The 27,307-nt window shown below is 43.1% G+C and overlaps 1 protein-coding gene across 8 annotated transcripts in view; it reads right to left on the bottom strand.

The window, feature by feature from the left end:
- The window catches only part of PRDM2 (PR/SET domain 2), a 186,639-nt gene that overhangs the window by 67,099 nt on the left and 92,233 nt on the right, over positions 1-27,307 (bottom strand). For 6 of the 8 annotated variants that reach the window (XM_029064399.1, XM_029064403.1, XM_029064406.2 and 3 more), the window contains one exon: positions 4,214-4,324. In XM_029064399.1, coding sequence (XP_028920232.1) covers positions 4,214-4,324 — 111 coding nt within the window. Of the gene's footprint in view, positions 1-4,213; positions 4,325-17,415; positions 17,474-23,027; positions 23,282-27,307 lie in introns of those variants that run through there. The other 2 variants (XM_029064404.2, XM_029064405.2) reach the window with 2 other exon arrangements.

Here is a 27,307-nt window from a genome sequence, read left to right on the forward strand (position 1 = left end):
AGTACAATATAGCAGTAAAGAGAGATGATCCCTGCTCACAACGGGCTCGCAGTCTGGGGCTGGAGTGATTAGCCGTGTAAAATCCTGGGCCCGAGCCGGTAGCTGCCCGACAGTTGGATCAGGCCCTCAAGCCAGGGATGGCGGGTGGAAGGGGAGATTAAACTCGACCAATACTTTGTCCAAAATGAGAATGCCATCCTCCATTCTATGTCATATCCTTGGCTCCTCCTTCCTCAAGTCTCATGGTCTCTCAACTTTCCTTGGTGTTCTTTCCCACCCTCTCCTCCTCTTCCAAGAGCTGTGTTGCGGGGGAAATGTTAGGGCCAGTGATAAAGGACTGAGGGTAGCAGTCGGGGATAGTTCACTTAGTCATTCATTCGATCGTATTTATTTGGTACTTACTGTGTGCAGAGCATTGTACTAGGTGCCTGGGAGAATATAAAAAAGAGCAAAAAACAGACATTCCCCACCCACAAGGATCTTACAGTAGAGAGGGGGACACAGACATTAAGATAAAAAATGACAGATATGAACCAAAGTGCTGTGGGGCTGGAAGGGGGAGATGAACGAAGGGAACAAATCAGAGTGATGCAGAAGAGAATGGGAGAAGAGGAAAGGGGGCTTATTCTGGGAAGGCCTCTTGGAGGAGATGGGCCTTCAATAAGGTTTTGAAGGGGGGAGAGTAATTGTCTGTCAAATCTGACGAGGGAAGGAGGGCGTTCCAGGGCATAAGGCAGGACGTGGGCAAGAGGATGGCGGTGATATCGAGGTAAAGTGAAAAGGTTAGCATTAGAGGAGTGGAATATGCTGGCTGGGTTGTAGTAGGAGTAATGAGGTGAAGTAAGAGAGGACAAGATGATTGAGTACGTTGACACCACTGGTGAGGAGTTTTTGTTCCATGTGGAGGTAGATGGGCAACCACTGGAGTTTCTTGAGGAGTGGGGAAAACATGTCCTGATCATTTTTGTAGATAAATGATCTGGGCAGCAGACTGACATAATGACTGGAGTGGGGAAGAGACAGGAGGCTGGGAGGTCACCAAGGGGGCTGATAAAGTAATTGAGGCCAGATAGGTTAAGTGATTGTATTAATATGGTAGCAGTTTGGATGGAGATGAAAGAAAGGATTTTAGTGATGTTGTGAAGGTGGAAACAGCAAGATTTAGTGAGGGACTGAATATGTGAATTGAATGAAAGAGGAGTCAAGTATAATGCCAAGGTTGTGGGGTTGTGAGACAGGAAGGATGGTGGTGCTGCCTACAGTGATGGGAAAGTCAAGGAGAGGGCAGGGTTTGGGTGGGAAGATAAGGAGTTCAATTTTGGACACATTAAGCCTGAGGTGATGGGAGGAAATTCAAGTAGAGATACTCTGAAGGCAAGAGGAGAGGCGAAACTGCAGGCGGGGAGAGAGATCAGGGCTGGAGATGTAACTTTGGGTATCAGGTTCAGGTCATGACCACTTCTGATTTGTCTGTGGCTCACGGGAAATTGCATAAAACTAACTGATAAGAGGTGGGGGAAACTCCTCTGGTATCATCAATTTATAATGTCTACTAGCAGGGTGCCATTCTTTTCCAACAAGCTGCACTCTTGTACCCGTGACAAGTTTTGTATACCCCACAGATTTTCCCACAACGATAGAAAACTGGTAGCCCAATAAACAAGGACCGAGTCTGCTATTTCTTCAAGGCTAAACTTTCCACAAACATCCAGAAGAGAACTGCTTTCCCCACCCCCCAAAAATGAAATACAACTAACCTCATAGCTAAACCTCAGAATGTCTCTTCAGCCTCAGAGTTCTAACCCCAAATTTGGTTTTCACATGCAGAATAAAATAAGGAAGAGTCAGCTCTGCCATGATGCAGGGGTTGAGAACCCAACAGACTTAGCATTTGCCAAAAGGTGCATTGTAGCTCTCATGCCACGTCCAAAACTCCTTGTGGACTGGGGTCAAGTCTACCAATCCTGTTGCATTTGTACTCTTCCAAGTGTGCTTAGTACAGTGCTCAGTACACAGAAGGACCTCAATAAATTCCTTTTATTGTTGTGCCTTTCAGCACAACAAAAACATCCCTTTATCTTCAAGGTTGTTCAAACCAAAATGCACAATGAGTTTCTTTCCTTGAGTTTCGAGGGCTTTATCAACCAAAAAAAAAAAAACCCCACTCTTCATTCAGGGACATATGGATTTATTTTCTCTAGCCATAAAATTGCCCAGATCTGTCCAACTGTTTCGACTCCTAGGGCACACACTACAGCACGCCTTCCCACCGGACAAGGCTTCTTTTGTTTTTATCTCCAGAAAGAAGGCAATACTTACAATTCGTTGTACAAATGTACAACAGGTAAAAGAATGTCACAAACAAAAAATTTGGCAGGAGGATTTGATCATTACATAGAACAATACAGAACATCCAGTGTAGGGTTAGTTGTAGTTTAGCTATAACCTGTTGCCCTGCAGAAGGTGCAGGGAATGTTAACCATATCTTTTTGTGGAAGGAAACTGACATTCCACCAGAGAACAAGGGTAGAGTGTGGTATAGTGGAAAGAGCTCAGGTCAGGGTGTCATGGGACCTGGGTTCTAATCTCAGCTCCGCTACTTGACTTCTGTGTGTCCTGGGGCAAGTTGCTTAACTTCTTTACGCCTCAGCTTCCTCATGTGTAAAATGGGAAAGATATACCCGTCTTCCCTCCCTCTTAGATTGTAAGCACCATGTTGGGTATGACTGTGATCTGATTATCTTGCATCTACCCTAGCACTTAGTTCAGTGTTTTGTACCTAGTAAGCATTTAAATATCACAATCATTTTTTTTTTATTTTACTTGCAGATTGAGTAAAAACTTACAATTTAGTGGACTGATTCCTCTCTATTGTAAAAGGCTTCATGGCAAAGTTATGAATTTTAATATTTTGTACTTTTCTTCAAGCCCCTCTGGTAAGTCAGCTTGTCGCGGGATTTTTTTTTAAAGTGCTACATAATTTGTAACTTTATAAATATCTTCCCTCAACAGTAGTAATGAAATAAATGAAATGGCACTCAGAGTCCACATTACATTACTTTTCCAAAGGAATCAATCCCTAATGATCCTTAAAGAAAATAAAAATCTCTATTTGGGTAAGTTCATGTGGCTCAATGCAAACTCTGGTATTTTAAAAGAAACTCTAGAATTTCCCACTTAAATTTATATTCCATTTACATCTGTAGAGTAAAAGATTTGGGGTTGAGGAAAGAATGCATGGAATATAAGCTTAATCATCCCGTTATTTGGGCCTTTGTCTATGCAAAGTCAGCAATTAGATGAGAAATAGGAGATCAAGAAAAACAAAACAAAACAAAAATCCAAATGCACAATGATTGGGATTCTACCTTGCAACTCCTGAACATATGCCCCACTGCAAAATCTAACAGTAAGGGCTTATAAGACCCGTTAGTTTTAACTTACATCACTAACTTTTTTGGGGGTGCAGTCGCTTCAGGTTTGTAGGTGAGGTGACTAAGGATGGAGGGTGGAGGGTAGGGAGGAAATGCAGAAGCCATGGATACATGGGAAAACACTTTTGAAAGCACCGATGCGGAAGGAGCAATACGGGGTAACAGTTCACCAGGGAGGGTCGACATACCTATTTTATTTCCAATAAAGCAAAATTCACCTTCCCTAATGTAGCTTTATTATTAATCTAAAATAGGGAAGCCCACTGTGGTTCAGGAACCAAGCCCCAACTTAGACCATTTTTCCTATGAGAAACATCAGTTCTGAGGCATTTTGAATTAGAGACACAATGTTCACAAAGTAACTGTGATAAGTCCGAGGACGATCCGTATTCGTAAAATACGGACCTGCCCTGGACGGAGATGAAAATTTACGGCCACCTTACATTTTCTGGAGGATGGAGGGGGAGGTTTGGTTCACTTTGCTAATGTCAAGGAACTGAATCACAATGGATCAGGTTTCAAAGTGGCTTCATGGTCATCTTATATTAGGGATGCTCGATAATATTTTACCAAGCTTTAATTTAGTTTTGACAAAGTAAACTGCAGATTCATCTGGCATCTCTTCAATTCATTAATCTGGATGCAGTTTCAAAAAAATGACATTTGACACTTTCTTTAAAAGGAAAAACACTACCCCTACTTTTAGAAAGTTACTAATTAGCGCTGCCTAGGTCTGAACAAACATACCCAGCTCTATAAAAGTTTGACATAAACTTTACCGTCTTCAGAATCCCTCATATCTGCAGAAGTTGTTTCAGGTTCGTTCTTCTTCATCCTTGTGCCTCCAGCTTTTTTTCCCTTGTTTCTGCTCTCCTGTGACTTTTTCTTCCCTAAAAGCAAAAAATAAATATCCCCTTTCAGTCGCTTCTCTTCTGCATTGGAGGGTGTGAGGGAGAACTAAGGATGGAAGTGAGATATAGCATTAACAATTCCACCTTGAGGAACCGCACCATTCTGTAATGTCATTACTAGGGTTTCCTAAGAATGCCAAAAACAGATGATTATTCACAAAGGTAGGACATAAGTGGCCCGAGAGCACATTTCAAATGTCATGTAAAGGAATGGGAAAAGGGAACTTCTCTAGCCCTTAAAAGGGGTGCTCAATAAGGGCCTTGCAACCAAGTCACAGGCACTTATCTCAGAAGTCTGTCAGTTGTATTTTTTGCACATAGTAAGCACTTGAATACCATCATTATTTGAGCACCTACTGTACTAAGCACTTGGGCAAGTATAATGTAACAATATAACAGACATATTTCCTGCTCACAACAAGGTTACAGTCTAAAGTGGGAGAAGTCTCAACTGGTTATGATTTTACGGCTGGAGCCCTTCAATACACCAGATCAGAGTGCTCCAATATGACCCCGCTCGGACTTCATTTCCTTCTATCTTTCCCTTGATCCCTCACCTCTTTCTGGGGCCTGAGACTTGTGTCCCCCAGCCCAGTGGCAGCACCTAACTCTGGCATAGAGGGAAATGCAAAGGTAGGGATTTCCCTCTTCCCCTGTGCCACCGGCAGCCTTTGGGGCCCGCCCTCCCTCATTGCTGCCCTCCCCACAGCGGGACAACGAATGCTTTGCCCTTTGGGTCAGTAGCGCACCAACAATAGGAAGCAGGCATCCCTCCTGCTTACTGGCACAGACGGTCACCACTGTAGTAGACAAAGAACATGCCTACCAACTCTGATGTATTAGACTCTCTCAAGCGTTTAGTGTCACTAGTGATAGGAAAAGTCCAGGGAAGACGTGGAAGAGGCAGACCAGCAGTTAGGTGGATAGAAACTATAACAATGATAACGGAAGAATCGTGTTAGCTAGGTTACAGATTATGACAGAAGATAGGATGCTCTGGAGAAAATATATCCACAGAGTTGCCGGGAATCGGAAACAACTCAATGGCATTTGATTATAATAATCACTCAATACAGTACTCTGCACACAGCAAGTGCTCAATAAATAGCACTGAATAAGATACCTAATAAGACATGGCATCCCTCCCTACTCCCCCAAAACACACACATCCAACCACACACACACACACACACACACACACACAACTTTAAGTTCCTTGAGAGCAAGGATCATGCCTACTAATTTTATGGAACTCTCCAAAACTCCAGTTCAAACTTCAGAAGCTCAGATTTAAGGAAACTACAACACACTAACACACAACATACACCCAACTCATACACACACCCACAAAAAAATGGGCTCAAATATCTAACACAGACTACTAATAATTAATTCACTGTTAAACCGCAAGTTTCTTGAAGGGTACGCTGGCCCTTCATTCTGAGTTTAGTACAATTCACTATTTCATTAACCGACTGCACGACAGGGTTTAGGAAATGACAATCACATTTATGAGAGATACCTTGCTGGGAAGGAGAGCACACACTGGAGAAAAAGCGTGGCTCAGTGGAAAGAGCATGGGCTTTGGAGTCAGAGGTCATGAGTTCGAATCCCAGCTCTGCCACTTGTCAGCTGTGTGACTGTGGGCAAGTCACTTAACTTCTCTGGGCCTCAGTTACCTCATCTGTAAAATGGGGATTAAGACTGTGAGCCCCTATGTGGGACAACCTGATTCCCCTATGTCTACCCCAGCGCTTAGAACAGTGCTCTGCACATAGTAAGCGCTTAACAAATACCAACATTATTATTATTATTAAAGTTGCCCTACAGTATGTTCTTGATAAATCAGAAAAATAAGCTGAAATCGCTATGAAATTCAATAAGGACAAAAAACAATGGTTTTTAAAGGAAGGAATATACCATATAGTAAGGGTTTTCAATTTATTTTTTCAAGGGTTATCAAGTGTACTAAGCACTTGGAATGTACAATTCGGCAACAGACAGAGACAATCCCTGCCTAACAACGGGCTCACAGCCCAAACATGCCAGGCACTGTTCTTAGTGCTTGGGACAGATACAAGATATTGAGGTTGGACACAGACCCTGTCCCACATGGGGCTCACAATCATAATTCCCATTTTACAGATGAGGTAAATCAGACAGAGAGAAGTGAAATGATTTGCCCAAGGTCACAGGAGACAAGTGGCAGAGCTGGGACTAAAACTCTGGCCCTTCTAACTCCTTGGCTCATGCTCTATCCACTGTGCCCTGTGCAATTTATTCAGCCAAGGACCACCTCTGTCTATGACAGAGTTTTGTAAGCCCTCTTTAATTCTAAATGGATAGAGCATAGGCTTGGGAGTCAAGTCCTGGGTTCTAGTCCCAGCTCTGCCACTTTTCTGCTGTGTGACTTTGGGCAAGTCACTTCACTTCTCTGTGCCTCAGTTACCTTATCCATAAAATGAGAATCAAGACTGTGACCCCCCCATGTGGGACATGAACTGTGTCCAAACTGATTAGCTTATACCTACTCCAGCACTTAGTATAGTGGCTGGCACTTAGTAAAGCATTTACATACCATTTAAAAAAAAGTACCGGGATCTTCTTCTTTTCATTCCAACCCATTCACTTTATTAACTAGCAATACCTGGTCTTTTTTCCCCCCCAAAAAATCCCTTTCAATCATGATCAAGTGTATTTCTTAAGCCCTTACTGAGTGAGAAGCACTGTATTAAAAGTCTGAACAGAAGACACACGTTCACTGCCCTTTGGGAGCTTCCCGTCGTCTCCACTTCCCTCATCTCAATAGCTTTTATGGGGCATGACTATCAAAATGCTGGAAGTCTCAGGGAAAGAGTTTTAAGGGATACGTGCCAGCTCTCAAATAATTCAACTGAGCAAAATACAGATCACAGAGGAGGAAATTACATAGGAGCTACCAGTGTTCTCAAACAAAAGCCCATAAGAGCTTATCATATTAGCCCGGATTTGGTCTGGCTACAGCAGAAATACTTGCTTAGTTTTGGTCTCAGCCTGTTTGGCCAATCTCTTCCAAATGACAATGCTCTTCCATAAAGTTTTCCCCTTTAACTCTATTCACTAGCACTTAACTCTTCAGTTATGACTTGATTTTAGCAGCTCTGTATCCATGTTGTGGATTCTAGCACCTCGTCTCTCCTATGAAGCGACACCTTATCGTGGCAGGAGAGTTTGTGTGCACTGATGAAGCTTAGAGCTATGCCATATTGGGTTATCCATAATGGAGAGGTCTACGCCAGTGTCAAAGTTGATTTCCCTGGGCTGGGCAGCAGCGACACGGGAAAGAGTCAAAAGTGAATGATTCAAGTGATCAAAATATTGATCAAAGACAACGGTAGAGGCTCAAGTTTTTTATTGCACACAAAGCGGCAATTGTAAACCACTTCCTTATCTTTACCAAGAAAACTCTATGGATGCACATACCGTAACAACTTTAGGGCAGAGGATGGGACGTTCTGGATAGGGTGTGCCCATGGAGTCACTATGGATCAGAAATGACTCGATGGCATTTGAAGAAGGAGCACCTCATCGCCAACGGTTTTTACTGAGCAAATATGTGCAAAGCACTGTGTTAAACTTTGGTCTCAGCTTTCCAAACTCAACCTTTCACCAACTCCCTATTCAAGGGATCTCTAGAATCCACCCCTTCCTCTCCTAAACTGCTACCATGCTGATTTAAGCACTGACCGTATTTCACCTCAACTGCTGCGTCACACTTTGAGAAGCAGCGTGGTTTAGTGGAAAAAGGCAGACTTGGGAGTCAGTGGTCGTGGTTTCTAATCCTGGCTCCGACACTTATCAGCTCTGTGACTTTGGGTAGGTCAATTAATTTCTCTATGCCTCAGTTCCCTCACCTGCAAAAGGGGGATTAAGACTGTGAGTCCCAGGTGGGACAACCTGATTACCTTGTTACACTTAGAACAGTGCTTGGTATGTAGTAAGCACTTAAATATCTTGGATATTTAATGACACTTGGATGTCAGAGTGGCTCAGTGGAAAGAGCCTGGGCTTGGGAGCCAGAAGTCATGGGTTTGAATCCCGGCTCTGCCACTTGTCAGCTGTGTGACTGTGGGTAAGTCACTTCTCTGTGCCTCAGTTACCTCATCTGGAAAATGGGGATGAAGACTGTGAGCCTCACGAGAGACAACCTGATTACCCTGTATCTACCTCAGCATTTGGAACACTGCTCTGCCCATAGTAAACGCTTAACAAATACCAACATTACTAAATACCATCATCATCATCATCACTAGGTGATTAAGAAATTTACAGAAGTATAAGTTATTGTCCCTGTCCTCAAGGAACTTACTGTCTTTGGAGAAAGAAGCATAAATTAAAAAAAAAAATACAATTAGTTATGGGTAAGCTCACAGATAAATACAATACAAATATATACGCATATCTGTGAGTGCTGAAGTGGCATGTCTAGGGATGTGAATCAATTTTATTTACAGAGCACATACTGTGTGCAGAACACTGTACTAAGCATTTGGGAGAATACAATATAACAACAAAGCACAGCATAACAGTAAACAGGGAACACAACAGAGAAGACAGGTTAGGAAGTGACTTTATGGAAAGGTGCTAAAGGGGATATAAAAGTATACGAACCTCTGTGGCATTATTAGCTCGGACCAACCACGCATCTATTTCAGAACACTGTCTCTCTGACAGTGGTAACAATAGGCTTGTAGGAACTAGGAAGGCTACCCTCTTGCTAATCCATCCTAATGTTTATAGTGGGAGAGGAGAGCAATTAGAAACAAGAAAACCAGATGGTGAAAGCCAAAGGTGAAGCAATTTTTTTAAAAAATGTGTTAAGCGCTTACTATATGCCAGGCGCCATACTAAATGTTAGCGTAGATATAAACTAATCAGGTTGGACACTGTCCACATCCCACATGGGGCTCAAAGTCTTAATCCCCATTTCACAGATGAGGGAACTGAGGCACAGAGAAATTCATTCATTCATTCAATAGTATTTATTGAGCGCTTACTATGTGCACAGCACTGTACTAAGCGCTTGGGAAGAACAAGTCGGCAACAGATAGAGACGGTCCCTGCCGTTTGACGGGTTTACGGTCTAATCGGGGGAGACGGACAGATGAGAACAATGGCAATAGAGTCAAGGGGAAGAACATCTCGTAAAAACAATGGCAACTAAATAGAATCAAGGCGATGTACAATTCATTAACAAAATAAATAGGGTAATGGAAATATATATAGTTGATCGGACGAGTACAGTGCTGTGGGGTTGGGAAGGGAGAGGTGGAGGAGCAGAGGGAAAAGGGGAAAAAGAGGGTTTAGCTGCGGAGAGGTAAAGGGGGGGTGGCAGAGGGAGTAGAGGGAGAAGAGGAGCTCAGTCTGGGAACGCCTCTTGGAGGAGGTGAGTTTTAAGTAGGGTTTTGAAGAGGGAAAGAGAATCAGTTTGGCGGAGGTGAGGAGGGAGGGCGTTCCGGGACCACGGGAGGACGTGGCCCGGGGGTCGACGGCGGGATAGGCGAGACCGAGGGACGGTGAGGAGGTGGGCGGCGGAGGAGCGGAGCGTGCGGGGTGGGTGGTAGAAAGAGAGAAGGGAGGAGAGGTAGGAAGGGGCAAGGTGATGGAGAGCCTTGAAGCCTAGAGTGAGGAGTTTTTGTTTGGAGCGGAGGTTGATAGGCAACCACTGGAGTTGTTTAAGAAGGGGAGTAACATGCCCAGATCGTTTCTGCAGGAAGATGAGCCGGGCAGCGGAGTGAAGAATAGACTGGAGCGGGGCGAGAGAGGAGGAAGGGAGGTCAGAGAGAAGGTTGACACAGTAGTCTAGCCGGGATCTAACGAGAGCCCGTAGCAGTAAGGTAGCCGTTTGGGTGGAGAGGAAAGGGCGGATCTTGGCAATATTGTAGAGGTGAAACCGGTAGGTCTCGGTAACGGATAGGATGTGTGGGGTGAACGAGAGAGACGAGTCAAGGATGACACCGAGATTGCGGGCCCAAGAGACGGGAAGGATGGTCGTGCCATCCACAGTGATAGAGAAGTCCGGGAGAGGACCGGGTTTGGGAGGGAAGATGAGGAGCTCAGTCTTGCTCATGTTGAGTTTTAGGTGGCGGGCCGACATCCAGGTGGAGACGTCCTAGAGGCAGGAGGAGATGCGAGCCTGAAGGGAGGGGGAGAGGACAGGGGCGGAGATGTAGATCTGCGTGTCATCTGCGTAGAGATGGTAGTCAAAGCCGTGAGAGCGAATGAGTTCACCGAGGGAGTAAGTGTAAATGGCGAACAGAAGAGGGCCAAGAACTGAAATGAAGTGACTTGCCTAAGCAGACAACCTGCGTAGCCAGAATTAGAACTCAGGTTCTGTGGACTCCAAGACCTGTGTTCTATCCACTAAGCCATGCTGCTTCACCCCAGTTTGGAGTTAAGTGAAAACTAGTAGAGTCTTGGATGATTTTTTAAGAAGAATGAGGAGAATGAGTTCTGTAGCTGGGCAGAGGGTACACTGAAAAGAAGAGAGACTGAAGACAGGAAGTCCCTTAAGGAGACTCTTACTGTATTCCAGTACAGCGCTGACTACAACTTTAACCAGGATAACTGCTGTAAAGTTGGAGTGGAAGGGGGGGAATCCATAAAACAATGATACTGAAGAAGGACAAGACTTAGAAGGCAGATGGGTCCTGAAGTGAAAGTGGAAAGGGGAGAAAAAGAAGTCAAAGGTGACCATGAAGTTGCATGGGAGAGGGTTCAGGGTGTATGACGAAAATCTCAGTCTTAATCACAGGACATTTAAAAGTGACAATGAGTCATCTACATGGAAATGTCCCAAAAGTCAGGAAGAAATGAGACTTTGGAGTGGGGAAGAAGTCCCAATTGGAGCTGTAGATTTGGAATTACAAAGGTAGAGTTGACCAGTACCTGAAGAGATGGTCAAGTGAGAAGAGCAAAGGGCCCATGACTGACTCTTGAAGGACACCCGAGTTCTAATCCCAGGTCTGTCACTGGTCAGTTGTGAGACTTTGGGCAAGTCACTTAACTTCTCTGTGCCTCAGTTACCTCATCTGGAAAATGAGGATTAAGACTGAGCCCCACGTGGGACAACCTGATAACCCTTTCTCTACTCCAGGGCTGATAACAGTGCTTGGCACATAGTAAGCGCTTAACAAATACCATCATTATTCATTCAGTAGTATTTACTGAGTGCTTACTATGTGCAGAGCACTGTATTAAGCGCTTGGAATGTACAATTCGGCAACAGATAGGCACCATCCCTGCCCCATGACGGGCTCACAGTCTAAACGGGGGAAACAGAAAGCAAAGCAAAACAGAACAAAACAAAACAACAGCATTAAGACAAACAGAATTATCAAGCGCTTAGTACAGTGCTCTGCACACTGTAAGCGCTCAGTAAATACGGTTGAACGAATGAATAAATGAATGAATATCTGGAGGGTCTGGAAAAGGGACCACTGGATGTGGCCAAAAGGAGACTACTGGAATTCTTAGTGGGAGCACTTTTAACTTTTCAATCAACAGCATTTCCTCGCACACACTCGTAGCACATATCCTTATGTTCTACTGCTTCCTACCTGTAATTTCTTTTAATGTCTTCCTCCCCTGCTGGAATGTAAACACTGGAACTAAAATTCAAAAACCATTACCTGTCAGGGGAACAACTTTCTACTCTTGCAACCTCCTATAAAGATTCAAAGTCACATATATGATGGCTCCTTGTTTAATGTTGGGATGTTTTGCTCTGAATTACTTTCATGAAGGATTAGACAATAGATTAGTGATATTTAATATAACATTCTAGAGCTCAGAAAGGAATAACACATTTTTGTAGGTTTTCCATAGGTTTCCAATTTACAGCCTGTAAAACTTTGGGAGAAACATACCTTTTACCCAGTCTCTTCCAAATGACAATGCACTTCCACTACATTCTCCCCCTTTACTCGATTCACCAGCACTTAACTATTTGGTTGCAACTTGATTTTAGTGGCTTTATATCCATTTTGCAGATTCTAGCACCTCATCACCACCAATGATTTCTTTCAAGGCTACCACAAGAATCAAAAAATGTAGTCTCTATTCTCAAAGGGCTTAAAAATCTAACGAGGGAGACACAGAGGTTTAAATCATTTACAAAAAATAGAATGGGAGGAAGTCAGAAAGTAATTAATCAATGGTATTTACTGAGTGCCTAGAACACTGAAACTAAATGTTGGGAGAGAATAATATGACTGAGTCGGTAGCCATTTTCCCTACCCACCAGGAGCTTACAGTCTAGAGGGGAAAGTGAGGTATTTGTTAAGTGTTTATTACATGCCAAGCACTGTACTAAACACTGTGGTATGTTCAAGATAATCAAGCCAGACATGGTCTTTCCCCCATGGGCTCAAAGTCTAAGTAGAAGGGAGACCAAGTGTTTAATCCTCATTTTACAGATGAAGAAATTGATGCATAGAGAAGTTAAATTTCTTGCCCAAGGTCAGGCAGCAAGCAAGTGATGGAGCCAGGATTAGAACCCAGGTCCCCGGGCTCCCAGGCACGTGCTCTTTCCACCAGGTCACATCAGGCTGGGAGAATGGAAATAATTGAATACACACAGAGACATAAGTTCTGAGGATGAGTACTAATATATCAGCGCAGATGGTAACGTGTTGTCAAGACCACCTCATCCTATAAAGTAGAAGACTTGTTTCCATCTCTGGCACTCTTCCTTTTGTGAGTCCTCCTAATGCACTGCTGACAAGAGGAGCACTACAGCCTTAAGGGGCTACTGCTTAACCTATGGCCATTCCTTGCTCTTTAAATCATTTAGCTCTTACTTTGCTATTTTAACTACTCTAGCACTCCACTGCTGGCTTGTTTGGTTCTTTAGAGTCATCTTCCTTTAATAAAATCACCGGAGGAAAAAAAAACAACAACATGCAAAACAGAACTTTCCAGCAAAGTCAAGGATGTGGATAGAGAGGAGTTTTCCACAGGCCTCACACTTTCAGACCTGCAATTACATCATTCCCAAGCTCTTGAGAGGTTAGGGGGATATACAGAAAAGATGGGGCGGGGCCCAGATATTTACTCCCCTCAGTTCCCCCAGATCTGGTCAGCCACTGTGAGCAGAGAAGAAGAATTGCTGGTCATTGTTTCTCCTCTTCAACCCAGGAGATGCTCACTTCAGCTGCAGCAGCAGCAGCAAGACAAAATGCTAAAAAGTGAGACAATGCATGGGAAGGCCAGTTGCACCACAGGCACCTATCTGACCAAGCACTAGCCCTAAAATACACATGAAATGTATCGGAATTCCTACGGGAGAAAAAGTCTATAGATTACCCATGATTCCTTAGCAAATGAAACGGTCTGCATGTAAAATACTCTGCTTTAGGTAGATGGACGTATTCAGCAGATGAATTAAAATGACTATCAACACAAAGACCCATATCCCCCGTGTTCTCATTTAAAGACATTCTCAGTTGCTATGCTAAGAGAGATGCTTTGTGGGCCAATGGCTAGGTTAAGGGTCAAACCCAAACACTAACTAACACTGCCCAGATCTGGGTCAACCCAGAGGGAAATACTTAGTAGAGTTTGATAGGAAGGTACTCCGGGCTATCTCCTACTCAATCTCTTTGTTGATGATCTGGAAGAATTAAGAATATGCTTATCAAATTTCCAGGTGATTCTAAATGGAGTGGCATTGCTAACACTTTGACTGAGAGTAATAAAATTCTGAAGAGATTATCAACAACTGGAAAACTGCCTCCGCCAAAACAGGGAGTCAAAGCCATGGGGAAACAAGGGAAAAGTTCCAAATTTGGGGACAAAACACAAACGCCACATAAACACCACAGGAAATTCCTGGGGGCAGCCACAGCAGATCACCAGCTTAAAATGAGTTAACGATGAAGTGCTATTATTTAACGAGGTCAGCATGGTCCTTGATTATATTAACGGCATTCCATATAAGACATGTATTTCAGATTTGGCAAACCCTTTGTAAATGCCCCATGTCCAGTTTTGGTCACTACAATTTATAAAAAGGAAGAAGTGAAAAATTAGAGAAGAGTCCCGAAAATAAGAGGTCCCTTGAGGAAGAGAGCGAGAGAGGAAAAAAAGACCACCTTTGATCCTCGGTGGTTTAATCATTTACACAGGCATGGAGGCTGGCTGGGGGGACACCATGATCACTTAAAGTATCCTCCATTCCATGAATCAAAAGGAATTCAGGTTATTGATGAACAGTTAGGTACTTGAGGTGCCACTGATATATCTGCCCAACTTACCCTGCTTCAAGGAGACCACTTCAGTTCTGACAGAGTCAACAGCTTAGGTAAATTTCCATCATTTACTCAAGGTTCATAAACCCACTGCCCGTCAAACACTAACATTTAGGTAAATTAACTGGTGGGGATCAGGAAGCTTTGGGTATCCTATCATTTATAGAAAATGAAAAACAAATTGGCTCTTATTTTCCATTTAAACCTGTGAGGTTTCTGAATGTATTGGGTGCCCAGGAGCTAGAATAATGGAACTGTCATAGTTCTAAACAACCTAATGAAAAAATGAGCAAAATTAAGGCAAAGCTCTTCATGTGCGCTGGGCACCTTGGAGGCTTTCATGGGTGGTATGCCACCTGCACTGCTTCTATTAAAGCAGTCATTGGTTTACAAGCAGAAATCTCAACTGATGCCATCCATAAACAAATTCAGGGGAGAGAAGACCTGTTATGAGGCAGCGCTGTGTAAAAATTGAGTTGCTGAGGAGATAATGCCACCCAAAACTGTTACCCTGTGGAAAATCCTTGAGGGATGATTTTACATTTACAAATACACCACTCAGAATGTAGGCACCATGACAAATTCACCACTGCATGGATGAATCCCACATGATATGTACTCAGGAATCCATCATGGCACTGCAGGGGCACAGAAGTCAAAAAAATGACGTTCCTATTTTAGAGCAAAGTGGCTCGTTTTTTCAAACGATTACTACAAAGCAAATTTCCTAGGACAGCACTTCTGGCATACAATCAAGACAAACATAAATATGGTTATTCCAAATTGTAAATATGCTTCGGATCTCAAACTCTATTCCTTTTGATTCTTGAAAGGAAAGAAACTCTTTGGTGATCACCTACCCGTTAGCCATCTGCTTCAAAAATTGAGTTGATTTGCTAACAGATTTGAATGTGTGACGTTGGAAGGTTGATCAAATTAAAGAGAAGTGTTCAGATCTACTTCTGAAGTGCCAAGAGAACTGGGGAGCAATCTGGCATAAAATGTGACCAGGAACACTTCAGGGTTCTAGAAATCACACGATAATCATGCTGCCTCTACAGGCATTCTCCAGGTTATAGTCACTATATAATATACACAGAACCTGGGAATCCAGTAAGTATTGACCCTCCAGTAAGCTTTCACCAACTTACTTACCCACCCTCTTTAGCTCTCATGTGTATATGCAAACTCTATTTTAACCAATACAGTTGTAAAACTTTGTCCGTCTCCCACAGCTCTGATCCTTCTCCCTTTAGCCTCTCTTAAAAATATGAGCTTCTTTATGGGCAGAGAACGAGTCACTTTGTTATCCTGGACATTCCTAGTGCCTAGAATGATGCACCACATTAGGAGGGTTCTCAATAAATACTCTACTATTGCTGCTGTTTGATACCTTACCCCCAGTTAAGCACACTATGATTTGGCCTTCACTGCCTTTATTCCTTGCAAAAGTCCAACTGCCTTGATGCTTCTGCCATAGGGGGTAAGGGGTAAGTAAACCCCTCACTGCCTCCTTCCCACTTGACCTGAAATTAAGCAATCGACAAGGAACAGATCCTGGAGGAAGCTGGCCATACAGGTTGTGTCAAAATGTCAAGGCTTAGAAAAGACCCCCGAGCAGGAAACCAAAGGAGAGGAGGTGATTTAATTTAGAAATGCAAGATGCAGATGTCGATGAGTTGACTGCCTCAAACTCCCTCTAGAATGAAAGCTCCTTGTGGGCAGGAAACGTGTCTACCAACTATCTTGTACTTTCCAAAGCTCTTAGTAAAGTGCTCTGCACAAAAACACTCAATAAATTCCATTGATTGATTTACCATCCAGTGCATTAAAGCAAGATGTCTAAACAGATGAACAAGGTATATATATGGTCTCTTATATAAACCAGCTAAAATTTTGGAACTAAGTTTCAAGAAAGAGGATGAACTTGAAAAATGATGGAATATCATAACAGAAAGGAGCACAAAGGTGTTTAGAAGGGGTTAGCTTGCTACAAGATGCTTTAAGAAGGTGACTGCTCAACCAAGGGTGCACAAATTCTCTACTAACATTGAAAAACCACCAGCTACTACCACAGAGTAAACATCTACTTTTGCAGCCTCCCGCAAAGACTCATAACCTTATTAAAATCCTTGTTTAGTTGCTGCTAGGCACTGAATTACTTTAACAGAGATTCAACAATACTGATGTTTTACATTACTATGTAACATATAAAAGAAGCTACATGTCGTTTCTCTAGAAGTTCTGGAACCGAATCTAATTTATAACACAAAGTCTATGTGAAAACATCACAACTGAGTCATTCCTAATCCAAGTACATTTTCAAGGAACATAACCTCACTGAATCACAACAAAACAGGAGAAACCACCAGCAACCAGCAGAGTTTGGGATTTTAGTTAAATCCCAAATTTCAGATCAACATTGAAATTAAGTCCCTTATATTCTCGGTCTTGAGCATCACTACAGATTTAAAAGATCTGATTTTTTTTCCTAACAAATACTTTATCAGTGTCTTTTGCAACATGGGCCGTTCCCTTCCTGTTTTACTAATAATAATAATCAAGTTTCCTGAAACCAGAACCTGAAAAACAAAAGAGATCTTCGCCATCCAGTGTAGCATTACTCCTAATATTTACTTGTACTTTTGGGTGAAACATTTCAATCTGCATTGACTGTTCATATCTTGGAGTTTCCAAACCAAGTCAGTAAGAATTCTCTAGAGATCGAGAGCAGAAGCGAACCTAATGGGAGCCTGAGTATAAGTACACATGTGCACTTACCATCAGGTTCCTGAGAGGTCCTATATGGTGGCTACTGCCAGCTGGATCTCCACTTGGTCTAAACAAGAAAGATACAGGAATGAAACACAGGGAAAGTGAAATGGAAACCAAGGGTAACATGAAGGAGAGAGTAAAATGTGAGTATAAGAAGGTGCACCAACAGAAAGAGGCAAAAGAAAACTGAAAGAAAAAGGAGGAAAATAAGCAGTTTTCCCTTTGGTAAAGATTTACGTGGGAAAAAAACCATCTTCTAAAGTGGCAGTTTGGGTTTCTCCTGGGCAAAACTAATCCAGCCTAACGCTTCTTAGTCCCCACCTCCCAGGGAAATGCCATCCCACACACAATAGCTGTAGCACTGTTAATGCCCTAGCACACTGTGTGCTGTCACTCCCAAGACACGATTTAGATTTCAAATGAGGCCAAAGGAATTCCATTAAATTGATCAAAAAGGAATCATTATCAGAGAGCAGACTACCAAAAATCTCAACTTCACAGCTCATGCCAAAATAGCTCAGGCTACTGGGATATATAACCAAACCGCTCTGGAGCCAGTCCATACCTTGGGTACAAGGAAGAAAACTAAATGGATATTTTTCTCTCTTTAAGATCAGAACTCTGATTGCATAATCCTAATAAACAGACCAGTAGAGCTAGGAAGTCCTGCCTTGAAGAGCGTTCCAATGTCAGTAGTAATGACTCACTTTTCAAAGACCTGTGCGGCAACACAGCTCCCGATGACAGCGACGGGAGTCACGTGGCTCAAAATGCCTATGGCGGCACTTGAATAATTTAATCCGGGTTGAGACTATGCTTCAGGTCTCTAATAACCTGAACAATATCAGGAAATCAGAAGAAAGTAAAATGTGCTTTCAGTGAAATGGTAGAGCTGAAATGTTTAGAAGAAGAAAAAAAGCCCGGAAGACATTGTTCAAAATAATGAAAACGGCTAACTGCGGTGAACGGAAGTCATAAATTGCTTTAAGCCACCTGAAGGCTTAAAGTATATTTATAATTTCCTACTCTCATTGGGAAAATATGCAACCAGGAAGCACAAAGCATAGGTTTCATGAGGATTTAAATACCACTGTGCTCTAGCACGTGAAAAATAAGGTCCTGTTTGGAAAGCTCATAATATTACTCAGGTACAAGTATGGTCTACGGAACAGTATATGGGTCAAGCAAGAGGAATCAACACCGTAACTAGCCATAAGGCTCTGCCCGGGTAACGATGGGCGAAGAGAACTGTGGCTGTGACAACTCCATAGAGGACCGGGCACAGGAAGGGAGCAGCCATGAAGAGGTTAATAATAATGTTGGTATTTGTTAAGCGCTTACTATGTGCCGAGCACTGTTCTAAGCGCTGGGGTAGACATAGGGGAATCAGGTTGTCCCACATGGGGCTCACAGTCTTAATCCCCATTTTACAGATGAGGGAACTGAGGCACAGAGAAGTTAAGTGACTTGCCCACAGTCACACAGCCGACAAGTGGCAGAGCTGGGATTCGAACTCATGAGCCCTGACTCCAAAGCCCATGCTCTTTCCACTGAGCCACGCTGCTTCTCATAGGTTCTTCAGTAGAGGATGGCAGTGGCCCCAAGGAAGCATCTGTCCACAGCTCCTCTGCAAGACTTACTCTCTCCCGGTCCAGAAGGACATTGAGCATTCCTTGAGCATTCACATCCCCAGTCACATTAACCCAATGCCACCCCCTGAGCAGGGCACAGTGGATAGATCATGGGCCCGGGAGTCAGAAGGTCAAGCATTCTAATCCCAGCTCCACCACTTGTCTGCTGTGGGAATTTGGGCAAATCATTTTGCTTCTCTGTGCCTCATAGTTGCCTCATCTGTAAAATGGGGATTGACACTGTGAGCCCAATGTGGGGCAGGGACCGCTTCAAACCCGATTTGCTTGTATCCACCCCACTGCTTTGTACAGTGCCTGGCACAGAGTAAGCACTTAAAAAGCATAATTTATTTTATTCTACTCCTAACCTTGGCACTTATAAACATTTGTATATTTTTATTTCTATTTTCATTTGTACATTCAGTTACTTCACTTGGGTATACCTGGAGTATCTCCTCTACTGTTGGAAGTTAGCTGGAATGGGTCCGGAGTGGCAGGGGAGAGGGGAAACAGTGTCACCCCACCCATGAGGGGCTGGCCCAGTTGGCCTCTCCCTTCAGCCCCAGCTAACTGCTGTCTCTTGGGTCGCCATACCCCGTCTTTTCCATTTTGCTACACTCCCAGGTCCTAGGCTGCATTCTCCCTCTAGACTGTGAGCTTCTTGTGGGCAGGGAATGTGTCTTATATTGCACTCTCTGAAGCACTTAATACAGTGCTTTCTACAAAAAGCGCTCAATAAATACGATTAAATGAAGTGTATTTTTCAGGGGCTGGCAGTGACCCTGGTCCCCTCTCCCCACTCTCTTCTGTAGTGTTCCTTGTTCTTGCTAGTTCTTCCTCCTCCTCCCTCCTTCCCACACCATTAGTTATAAATTTCTTTTTGTCTGTTTCCTCCATTCTATTGGAAACTCCTCAAGCAGAGAGAATGCAGTTCTTGCTTTTGTTGTACTCTCTCAATCGCTTTGCATTCAGAAGATACTAAGTAAATACCATTTATTGGTTCATATGTTGTCTAGAAACCCCTGACTCCTATAGGAATTTCTTATAATCAACATCCTCTCTGCATTGACATTGTAAGGTAAAAGCTATGAAAAATTGGGTTTAAAGGAGGGATTTAAGTAAAACGGTATGCAAGCAATTACTCCAACCGTGGTCTACTGAAACTCTCTACAGGGAACAGTTATTATAGCATTTGTTAAGCACTTACTAGGTGTCAAGTACTGTTTTAAGTGATGGGGAGGTACAAGTTAATCAGACTGGATACAGGCACTGTCCCAATTGGGGCTCACACTCTAAGAAGAAGGGAATATTATTTAGTCCCCATTTTACAGTTAAGGACGCTGAGGCACAGAGGAAGTTAAGTCACTCACCCAAGATCACACAGCAAGGAATTGGCAGAGCTGGAATTAGAACCTAGATCCTCTGATTCCCAGGCCCATGCTTCTTTCACTAGGTCCTGCTGCTTCGAGGAGACGATAATAATTTTGAAGCAACTTTTTAAAACCCGCTCGCTTTAATGGAGACGACATTTGTATTTTATCAGCTAAAATGTTGTGAAACTGTTCATCATATTCACTTCTAAAGAAGGAGCATTCTTGACAGTGGAAGCAAATGAAAAAAAAAATTTAAAACATTCAGCTGACAGGAAACAATAAAACCTTTGCAGCAGCCTTAATCATTTCAAGAAGATGATTTCAGGCCAACACAACTCGGCTTGTTAGGATTCTTCCGGGTATGATTTTCAATCATTTAATTGAAAATAAAACATTCTTTATATGTTTATCTCAGTATGCTCGGTCAGATATTTGAGAAGAAGATGTTTAAATTATTTGGGTTAAGGGTCATCACCAGTCATCAGAATCAGCTACAAAACTGTCTGTGGACAAGACTCAGAAAGTACTTGGTGTTTGTATGCATATGACAGAGGCACTCAAGGAGCCTGCGGTCCAAGGAGGAGGAAAGGAAAGAGGGAGATTCATTCATTCAATAGTATTTATTGAGCGCTTACTATGTGCAGAGCACTGTACTAAGCGCTTGGGATGAACAAGGCAACAGATAGAGACAGTCCCTGCCGTTTGACGGGCTTACAGTCTAATCGGGGGAGACGGACAGACAAGAACAATGGCACTAAACAGCGTCAAGGGGAAGAACATCTCGTAAAAACCGATGGCAACTAAATAGAATCGAGGCGATGTACAATTCATTAACAAAATAAATAGGGTAACGAAAATATATACAGTTGAGCAGACAAGTACAGTGCTGTGGGGATGGGAAGGGAGAGGTGGAGGAGCGGAGGGAAAAGGGGAAAATGAGGCTTTAGCTGCGGAGAGGTAAAGGGGGGATGGCAGAGGGAGTAGAGGGGGAAGAGGAGCTCAGTCTGGGAACGCCTCTTGGAGGAGGTGATTTTTAAGTAGGGTTTTGAAGAGGGAAAGAGAATCAGTTTGGCGGAGGTGAGGAGGGAGGGCGTTCCAGGACCGCGGGAGGACGTGACCCAGGGGTCGACGGCGGGATAGGCGAGACCGAGGGACGGTGAGGAGGTGGGCGGCGGAGGAGCGGAGCGTGCGGGGTGGGCGGTAGAAAGAGAGAAGGGAGGAGAGGTAGGAAGGGGCAAGGTGATGGAGAGCCTTGAAGCCTAGAGTGAGGAGTTTTTGTTTGGAGCGGAGGTCGATAGGCAACCACTGGAGTTGTTTAAGAAGGGGAGTGACATGCCCAGATCGTTTCTGCAGGAAGATGAGCCGGGCAGCGGAGTGAAGAATAGACCGGAGCGGGGCGAGAGAGGAGGAAGGGAGGTCAGAGAGAAGGCTGACACAGTAGTCTAGCCGGGATATAATGAGAGCCCGTAATAGTAAGGTAGCCGTTTGGGTGGAGAGGAAAGGGCGGAGATCAGGTCTGACAAACACAACCTCATAAAACAGCTAACACAGACATATGCAAAGAGGTCTACAGAGGAACATGTTTGCATTCCAACACTTGTACACCCTGATAGACAAATTTACTTGGGATGAATGTTGGGGCCAGGAATGGTTTGGTTAGGAGCTGACACGAGTTCAGACTGAATATGGAGAAAGGGAGGGAGGAAACCTATTTCCGAATTCTAATTTGAAAGAGAGTGGGTGAAAGATGAAAGGGAGGGAGAATAGGAAAGGCACAGTATGCCCTGGAGTGGATCTACCTGGAACAGAAGGGTTGGGTATAGGGGTAGATAGCCACTAAAATCTCTGCTTAGTTCCTAACTATGGTTTTGGACATGGCTCCTGAAAGGTCAAAAGAAAGACAGAGGGAGGATAAACAGAAGTGTTCTAATGCATCCATAAAGATTAAAAACAAAAATAAAAAGAGTTGACTACGAGGCCAATCATTGAGTTCTGGAAGATCCAGATGGGCAACGACAAAGAGACAAGAAAATGGGAGTCAAGTTGAGGCAAGGAACAGTTAAAGAGGTAGGAGAAAAATCATGAATGTATCTTGAGAGTAATCAACAGTGTTGTTGATGTGTGTGGAAATACAGGGACAGGAGATGAGATTTTTTTGATGTAGTTGAGCGGAGATTGCCAGAGCCAGGGCTGTCGATGGTTTCAGTGCAGAGTTCGAGCCTGAATCCAGATCAGATGGGATTAAAAATGGAGTGAGAAGTGGAAAAAATAAAAACAGAGAGTAAAAGAATAAAGCTCAGTCACCAGAGATGAGGAATAGAGAAGAAGCCATAGAGGAAGGAACATAGCATTTCAAGTAGTCAAGAAGCCTTGAGTAGTAAATAATGTTTATAAAACACAGTATATTTCACATTTCATTCAATCATTTTTCTTTTCACTTTGAATAATTACAGTATTCTTTGCTGCTCACATTCTGTAAGCTAAGTACCTTTTTTAAAAAACAAATCTATTCATATCGATAGAGTAAATGCAGCTCTCTAGGCCACTGCCTTCTCCTGCAAATTTCTGGGGTGGCACAACATGATGGCGATCAGCTATTTTACAAGATGCAGACCTTAGGGTTTGGCCAACACCCTCCAATGCTGACGAACAGGAGCGTGACTTCAGGCGAGCAGCACCACTTGCCTCCGAGCTGCTGCAGTTTCCCTAACGGCTGGTTTGTTTGGGTGCATGGCGACCAGAGCTTCCCCAACTGTCACATTTGTCGCCAGCTCCAACTGCTGCTTAGCAGGCCCCCTTCCAGACCAACTGCTTCTTGAAGCTCAGATGGAACCAAGACCATGAGATTAAGAGGCCATCTGAGCTCCACTGCAGCTACTTTCCTTCCACCTGCTCCTTTCTTTCACTTATGCACAGCAGCAGCATGGCGAACTGGATAGAGCATGGGCCTGGGAGTCAGAAGGACCTGGGTTCTAATCCTGGTTCCACCACTAGTCTGCTGGGTGAATCGGAAACGGCTCGATGGCATTTGATCGATATATATTCCCCAGCAATTAGTATAGTGCCTGGTGCATAGTTAGCACTTAAATGCCACAATTATTATTATTGTGAGTAGATCTGCCAGTTTTTTTTACCGGAGCCAAAACGAGCGGATGCTGCAATCCAGAGTAAACCCATTTTAAAAAAGAAAACTTTAAGTCACCGGAAAGTCTGAAGACTAGTGTTTAAGTTTGCCTTTCAGCAGAAACACCAGAAAATTTAAACACATTCTTGTTTTTCCCATCAGCATTCCTGGATGCCCTCAATTGCCAAAAAGGTCGATCATGATTCCTGGCAAAATTCCCACCAATTCGGTTACAGTGAGGGTCACAGCTAAAGAGAATCTATGCTTTTAATCATTATAAAAAGCTTTTAATGGGCTTTAAACCACCTTAAACAGCAGAAACAGCAGACTTCAGTGCATTCAAATTGGTAACACATAAGCTTGTTCATCCTCTCTTTGATCAAAATAAGAGAAATTCTTCCATCAGCAGGAAATGAGGAGGCATATAAAGATCCGGAAATCTGAGTTGCACTGTACTGTCCTGTTCTATTGTACGTGAAGTTTGAGCACCTGGGAAGCATTTATTAAAATCCTGAACAGACAAGGTCTTCAAAAGGCACTAGGAAGAGCAGAAATGCTCAGATGTGGGACAAGCAAATATTCCAATAAATGGCAAAGACAAAACTTCCAGGAGCTACCCCCTCAAGAGACTGATTTAGGCTCAGATGTCAGTCCCTTGTAACTTGGTAAGCAAATGGAGGGACTTTTGCAGAAGCAGCATGTTGCATCTTCTTGACCACTCCCTGCAAAGACACAAGCAGCTGCCGTCCTCTCTTTTCTACCTAAGAGACAACTAACCCCATCCCTCTTTCCCTTGGAAAGCTCACTATTATTCACGAATCGCTGAGCCTCAAAATGCATCAGGTCGGGGATATTGACTGTATGGATATACCTGCATGATGATGCATTTGATATCTTCACATGCGCATTTCTGCCAGTCAAATATCTCCTCAAAACTCACAACTATTTACTGGGGTCTGAAATTCAGGGCAGGAAGGGTCAAGCTTACATTAGAACATGGCAGCTCTTTTTGCAAACTGTATAGCTGAATCTACCTCAATCAGCAGAAATGGAGGGTTGTAGTTATCCATGGATTCAATCAATTTGGACAATCCTGATTATGGTATTGGTATAATTTCACAAAATCAGCACTCAAATATTCTTTTTCTCCTCCTCTGAATAACTCTGATAAGTGGCTCAACTCCAATTTAGTTTGACTTCAGAGAACTTGTCAATCACAAAGAGCTGCACCTTCATTCCCATGACATTTCTAATCCTGTCTCTGCCTCCTGCTGCTGCACAATCTTTGGCAAATTCTCCCTCCTCAGACTGTGAGCCCCATGTAGGAAAGGGATTGTGTCTGATCTGGTAGGGGGAGCAGCGTATCCTAGTGGATAAAACACAGGTCTGGGAGTCAGAAGGACCTGGGTTCTAATCCTGGCTCCGTCACATGTCTACTGTGTGACCTTGGACAAATCATTTCTCTGGGCCTCAGTTACCGCATCTGTAAAATGGGGATTAAGACTTGAATCCCCATGGGACAGAGACTATGTCTATCCTGGTGAACTCATTTCCACCCCACCGCTTAGTACAGTGCTCAGCAAATAGTAAGCGATTAGCAAATACCATAATTATCATCTTGTATCTACCCCAGTGTAAACAGCGTACACAGTAAGCACTTAAATACTATTATTGTTATTAAGTGCTTATAATGCGGAAGACCCCATGCCAAACAGTGTAGTTAAAAAAAAAACTGATTCCTTGCCCACAGGTGGCTCACATTACGAATGGGGAGGACAGGCATACAAAATAATATATTTCAAACAAAGAAAAATTAAGACTCAAGTATAAAAATATCACAGTAAAATATACCAGCACAGCCTAGTGAAAAGAACACAGACCTGCTGAGTGACTTTGGGCAAGTCATTTAACTTCTCTGTGCCTCGGTTTCCTCATCTGTAAAATGAGATTAAAAATGACTGTTCTCTCTCCCTCCCTCAGGCTGTGAGCCCCAAGGGGGACCAGGTCTGTTTCAGACCTGTAAACACTGTATTTACCCCCAATGCTTAGAAAAGTGCTTGGCACATAATAAGTACTTAAACAACACAATTACTATTATTATTATAAAATATGCAGGTTAAAGAGTATACCGAGAGGGTGGTTCTTAGGTTTCTCAGGATTGCTGGTAAATAGCTGTTTACAGGTGGCCACCACATTCCTACTGCTCTAAGAGTTAGAAAAGGAGGATTTCACTCTTGTGGAGCTGGGTGGGAAGGTTGTGAGAGTTATCATCTATATCAAGTACCTCTTCCCCCACCTTCTCTTCCACCCCCCCCCACACAACTCGAATCCCTGTATCCCCTAGAACCAAGAGGTTTCCGTGTTCAGCCCACCCTTTGCTATTGCGTGGGTGGGGCTTTGAACTGTGCTATAACACACTCCCTGACATTCACCATACTTACAAAAATACAGGTATTACTGCTAGAATCATCAAAGGTATCTATTCATATCTGCTGTATGCTGACTATCCGCAGAATTGAAACATTCTGTCCTACCCACCATAAACTACAAGCAAAGTATTATCATTCATATCTATTCCTGGAACAGTAGCGAGGCTCTTCAAAAGAGAATCTTCTCCTCAAAGAGTTAATGGTCTAAGGAAAATACATTTAAGGAAAGGGAAATTACACATTATGTACTCTCCAATTAGTCTGTCGAAACAGAGGAAAGGCAGTTAGGTACATTAACAAAGACAAACCACATCACTATAGACATGTCAGCAAGAAAAGAACAATGTGCATAGCACTTTAGTTTTTAAGCAGCCCACACCTCCTCAAGAGGTACATAGGTAGTAGTTGGTAGGTTAATATAAAAACCATGAAGTACTTGGCAACCACGTATCACGCTCCCCCCCAGCAGGAGAATACAAATTTATATAGAAATACTATAATTGGTGAGTGATTGCAAATGTGTGAACAACCACAACTGACGTGACAGCAGCCCCTAAGATCTTATGCAGCATGAAACGTTTAGATATCAAAAATATACTCTAAACAATGCCAAAGAAAACAGTGTGTCAATTAAACAGAGGCATTATAAATTCTGATTACAATGACTAGTATAAAAGCATTCATAACATATATAAATGACTATACCTGGACAAGGATCACCAATTTAAGTGCTGGAGAATATTAATAAAATAGGAATCATACAAATATAATGAAGTTCAATTTCCTGTTATTTGGTATATTGTTTAATGAATATATAGAATAAATTCTATTTGGCCAAAATGAGGGGAGAAGAGTCAACTTTAGTTCAATATAATGCAGTTCAATTTCCTGCTATTTGGTATATTGTTAAATGAATATTCTGAATAAATTCTACTTGGCCAAAATGAGGGGAGAAGAGTCAACCTTAGTTACTCAAGACGAGAGATTCAACTCTATATTCCAACTAGAGATAGTAAACACGACCCCAGCAAACAAGAACTTAACAATCTATAGGGGGAGACAGACATTAAAATAAGTTACTGAGAGAAGCCGCAGAGTATAAGGATATGGACATAAATTCTGTGAGACTGGGGGTGGGTGAGAATCAAAGTGCTTAAGGAGTACACACCCATGTTCACAAGTGATGCAGAAGTGGGGGTGAATAGGGTGGGGAAGTGAGGGGTTAGTCAGGGAAGGCCTCTTGGAGGAGATATAATTTTAGTAGGGGTTTGCTGGTCAGTAGGGTGATTGTCAGATATGGCAGGGGAGGAAATTTCAAGCCTGAGGGAGGATATCGGCAGG

Source organism: Ornithorhynchus anatinus, chromosome 5 (assembly GCF_004115215.2).
Source record: "Ornithorhynchus anatinus isolate Pmale09 chromosome 5, mOrnAna1.pri.v4, whole genome shotgun sequence".
NCBI classification, from domain to species: Eukaryota; Metazoa; Chordata; class Mammalia; order Monotremata; family Ornithorhynchidae; genus Ornithorhynchus; species Ornithorhynchus anatinus.